The sequence below is a fragment of the Cebidichthys violaceus genome, unplaced genomic scaffold (genome assembly GCF_023349555.1).
Source record: "Cebidichthys violaceus isolate CVI_PGR_0920_01 unplaced genomic scaffold, fCebVio1.0.p SCAF_94, whole genome shotgun sequence".
In the NCBI taxonomy this organism is placed as follows: Eukaryota; Metazoa; Chordata; class Actinopteri; order Perciformes; family Stichaeidae; genus Cebidichthys; species Cebidichthys violaceus.
This window is the reverse complement of record NW_027176980.1, coordinates 241,354-246,353: the sequence shown is the minus strand read 5'-3', so window position 1 is coordinate 246,353 and position 5,000 is coordinate 241,354. Positions and strand designations below refer to the sequence as shown.

The 5,000-nt window shown below is 49.1% G+C and overlaps 1 protein-coding gene across 1 annotated transcript in view; it reads right to left on the bottom strand.

Annotated features, from left to right (window-relative positions):
- Window positions 1–418: 418 nt before the first annotated feature.
- tmtc3 (transmembrane O-mannosyltransferase targeting cadherins 3) overlaps window positions 419–5,000 on the bottom strand; it is a 7,900-nt gene continuing 3,318 nt past the window's right edge. The window contains exons 5-6 of the mRNA XM_068704531.1: window positions 4,547–4,773; window positions 419–3,361 (exon numbers count right to left, since the gene is read on the bottom strand). Of these exons, the coding sequence (XP_068560632.1) occupies window positions 2,517–3,361; window positions 4,547–4,773 (1,072 nt within the window). The 3' untranslated portion in view covers window positions 419–2,516. The remainder of the gene's footprint in view (window positions 3,362–4,546; window positions 4,774–5,000) is intronic.

The window sequence follows — 5,000 nt, the reverse complement described above, 5'->3', positions numbered from 1 at the left end:
GCACAGGGCTCGACATTCAGCCGAGGGATGGCATGAAACGCACGGGATGCGATGCGGACCTCCATGCTGCCTGAAGTAGCTGGGTATCTTATCGAATACCATCACTTGAATAAGGAACAGTTCAGTGTATGGATGTGTTCATTTTGTTCTACAAAGTCAGGAAAGCAATTTTTTTTTAGGTGAAGCGTGATGTTTCACACGTCGATGGATGATCCCAGTCACGGCGGAGTACGGGGGGGATCAGTTAAACTCCGGTGTCGGATCGGTACTTCAGGACTCGGGCGGGGGGGGGTCTGCAAAAAAAAAAAAAATGATAGGTGCATCCCAAAAAACCGAAGCGTGTCCCTTACCAAATAACTCCGCAGCAGATCGACATGTGGCGAACAGACAAAGTAGAACAGAAGCATTGAGTTGTCCTCTCACTTTATTTAATAACCTAGACCCCCCCCACACACACACACACACACACACACACACACCACCACCACCACCAAGGGCTTTAGCATAAAAACCCGCCCCCCACATCTCAAATGGTACAAAAGTCAGCCACTCAGCAAAATGAGGTGGAAAAAACAGGAAGTCCCCTCGTTCAAAGACGTACCTAGGTATTCGTTCAGACAGTTCAATGAATATGTCGGACATGTTTAACACTGACATGGCTCTGTTGGTTACAAGTGGAAACGCATCGGACATGGCTTTACAAGTGACAGCACACGTAACTAATGATAATTAATAGAGACGAAATAAGGCGCCGTGAATTGAGAAGCATACTGTCCGAGTGGTAAAACAACGTCTACAGCCTTTGCAGTGCATGTAAAGATAATAAATAACACTGGATACAAGTACGCTGGAAATATATGTACATAGAATTTCAAGGCTGACAAAAAAAAGAAAAGAAAAGAAGAAGAAGAGGTGGATGCATAGCGAGGCTCCTCAGCACCACAGTGCTGCTGACCGACAGGAGTTGCACTGAGAATCCTTTTTATTGCGCTGTGGAGGGCCGACACAGGGGTGGTGACGGAGTCAACGGTGACGGAGTCAACGGTGACGGAGTCAACGGTGACCCCGCCAGGAGGAACAGTTGACCTGCCTCACAGCTGCAGGCACAAGTCCGGCCACCGCTTCAGCTCGTGACTATCGGGGGGGGGGGCTTGTTCGCTGTAAACTACTTGTGTTGTTGTTGTTGTTGTTGTTGTTGTTGTTGTTTTTTGGATAGTGAGCTATTGGTCTTTTCGGGTGCTCTCTAAATCAGAACAGAGCAGCTGCTGGATTTGATGCTTCAGGTGAAACGAGAACGGGAGAGATTTGAGCATTTCTGATTCCAAAGTTTTGAATTTCACTGCAGTCTTAGACATCCGCAGAGTATTTTTGTTTTTGGGGGGGGATTCGGAGGGATCACGAGTGTGAATGCTGAAGAAAGCGAAAAACAAAAAAGGTCGACTGCAAACGCTCTGAAAACATCGCAGTGTGTTATTTTCGTGCCAGTGAGCTAAAACGACATCATCGGCGTGGAGCCGGATGAATGTGGAGATCTGTTTACTGCAAATGTGCTATGAAAAGCCCCCACCCCACCCCCCCACCCCCCAACATGAAAACGAGGAACACATGATGAAGATGATCGTGCGTCACTGCTGACCGTCACATAAAATGGGCGTTGCCCTGGTAGGAGCGGTGTGTGTGTTTGGGCTATTCTACCGACACAAGCAGGGGGGGAAAAACATTCCTGTTAAATGTGTCTGAAGGGAAGGGGGGGGGGGCAAAGGAGAGTGAGGTAATGGTCTTTAGATGGACTCCCAATGAAATTCTGAGGTGAAGGCATCTGTGTGAGCACAGCGGCTGATGATGCAGTGGCAGGAAATGGCGAGTGAGATCAATAAAGATTAGGAGATGCATCGGGAACATAAGCCCGGCGCCGATGTAGTGCGGGGGGTTATTTTGAGGCCCGGACTGTGCAGATATCCTCCCGTGGAACATGTCATTTCCTTTAATTGTCCCTGATACAATCGATCTGTTTTTAAAAACAATAACACACAGGAGTGAAGGGAAAAAAAAAAAAAGAAAGAAAAATCCAGTGATAAACAATGACTACACATAGAAAAACAAATATTTGTATTGCGGATCTACGATATGGGGAATCCCATTCACATGAAGAGCGCGCGCGCACACGCACACGCACACGCACACGCACACGCACACACACACACACACACACACACACACACAGGCATCTACAACGGCCGAAAGCTTTAAATAGATAATCCCAAATTGGCTTTGTGCTTACGGTTACATGGGTTCTGGTGCGCAGATCAAAGTGTTCCCTTCTTTACATGATTAGTGTTAAATCGACGGAGGAGCCGCCTGCAAACGCGTGAATAAATCAAACAGAACAATAGAACGACTGGAATTGATTTTTTTTTTTGGAGTACACATTTCTAAAGGGGAGAATTGCAGTCTCATCCTGGAGCATTAATAAAAGAGCTCTATAAAAAGTAGTCCAGCTGTAAGTTACAACAACGTCAATCGCCACTCAATATGCGCTCGATCTCCTCTAGTCTCTTCAAGGCGGCGGCCCGTTTCTTCTCTATATCTTTGATCTCCTCGGTGGACTTACCCGTAGTCCGCTCGTCAGACTGGCTACCGTCCAAAGGCTCCGATTGGCCGACGCCCCCGAGGCTTTCTGCGGAGGATTTCCTCACATTCTTCTCCTCCCCGTTCCCCTTTCCAACAGCCTCAGCACCCCTCCCTTCCTCCGCCTCGACTCTCCGCGGCTTTTCCTCCTCCGCCGATATTACGGCCGCCCCCGCCGAAGTGAGCGGTTGCCCCGCCGCGCTCATGGCGGCCATTTTGCTCCGCACGATGCTCAAGTGGCGCCGCACGTACTCCTCGTGCGGCGCCATCGCCAGCGTTTCCTCCAGGCAGCGAGCGGCGCGCGGCAGGTCGCGCTCCTCAAAGTAGACCACGCACAGGTTGTGCTTGCCTTGCACGTTGCCGGGGTCCATGCGCACGATGCGCTCGAAGCAGGCTTTGGCGCCGCGCGTGTCCTTCTTGTGGTTCATGAGGATGTCCCCCTTCAGGATCAGGCCCTTGATGTGCTCCGGGTGGTGACGCAGCAGCTCGTCGAGCGCCGGCAGCGCGTCGACCTCGCGCTTGGACTGGGAGTAGAGCAGCGCCAGGTTGAACAGGGCGCTGCGGAAGCCCGCCTGCAGGCCGATGGCTTTGCGCATCCAGCGCTCGGCCGCCGCGTTCTCGCTGGCGTCCATCGCCAGCATGCCGAGGTTGAAGTAGCCGTTGGCGTCGTCGGGCTCCTCCTCCACGTAGGTCAGGAAGCGGCGGTTGGCCTCGGGCCAGAACTTTGGCTCACCTGCCGCAGAACGCAAAGACATGAACCGGGAGATTAAGAAGTGGGATTTGTTGATACAGTAAAATACTGTATTCACACGTTACACACACACACACACACACACACACACTGGAACAACCACCTTTCAATTCCAAAAATAATCTTAAAGTTAAAAAAAACAACTAATTTAATTTAGAATAAAAAAAAAATTTCACCTACTATTCACGCAGTCGCATTCTTTTTTTTTTTTTTTTTTTTACGTGATAAAAACATTTGTGATTTTAAATTTAGCTTCTTTGTGGATAAAAAAAATAATCTTTACACACACACACACACACACACACACACACACACACACACACACACACACACACTGCAATTCAAAGAGCTAGACTTGAGGTTGCATTTGTCCCCGCCTGTCGTTCAGAACCCGAAGCAGGCCGACTTCACGCGATTTTTTTGAGATAAGCGAACGCATGTGGAAGGAGGAATGTGAGGAACGAGGAGAAAACATGTGGCGTCTTTAGTGCACCGCCTCCACCTCCACCTCCACACCTGTATTCACCTGCTGAAAATCGGAGGAAGCAGGCCGTGTGAATTTGGCAAACACGGAGCATGTTGCGTAATACTATTTGGCAATTTAGAAGGAAAAAAAAAAAGGAATCTTTAGGAATCATTAGTAATGAGTAGTTTTTTTTTTGTTTTGTTTTTTATAAATGGTGTTAGAAACCTCTTGATTGATGGAGTTGCAGTGAATAAGCTCCACACCTGTGCTGACACGGTGAGCGTTCAGGGGAAAAAGTCGCTCCGTCAACATGAAATATTGCTATCTTAATGACTCACCTCCTTTTGTAGATTTAGGTTGAACCACCCTGCATAAGAGTACTCAACAAAGTACTCCTCATAATTATATATACATACAGTGTATCTTTCACACCGGATTAACCTGCAGCAGGAATGCGCTCGTAGTAAAGAGTGCGCCTGACAGAAACTTGGCCCGTGGACCCGCAGTGTTCATTGCGATATAAGTGCCAACTTTTAAGAATCTGGTTACACCCTAAAAAGGTAACGTCGGGTTATTCCCTTTGTTCTCGCCGGTTGCCGTGCACCGGCCCTTTAAGAAGTGCCCAGGTTGTGCTTTCCATTAGCAAACGGAGGTCCGGCGTGTCACTCCCGCCGGAGACTTGGCTCGCGTCTGAGACTCACCGGACTCCTGCATGAGGAGCGCCGAGTTGAAGAGGGCCAGCTTGTGGCGCGGGTTCAGCTCCAGGGCGCGGTTGAAGTTCCTCAGGGCCTCCGACGGGTCCTTCATCTCGATGTTGACGATGGCCAGGTTGTACCACAGGTCGGCGTTGGTGCGGTCCAGCTCCAGGGCCCGGAGGTAGGCGTCGCGGGCTTCTGTGAGCTTGTTCATCTTCAGGAGCAGCTCCCCTCTGAAACACATCCAGTTCAACAGGGGTAAATACAATACAACCTGTCACACATTAAGAACCCAATTCAATATGTAATCCAGTAATAGAACCCCTATTAATACATAATTGGTCTTTAAAAAGCGTCTTTAAAAAGCGTCTGACTAGTCTGACTAATCCCCGAGTCGGGGATTAGTCAGACTAGTCAGACACTTTTTTTTTTTTTTCCTCCACGCTTGTCTGCAGGTGAT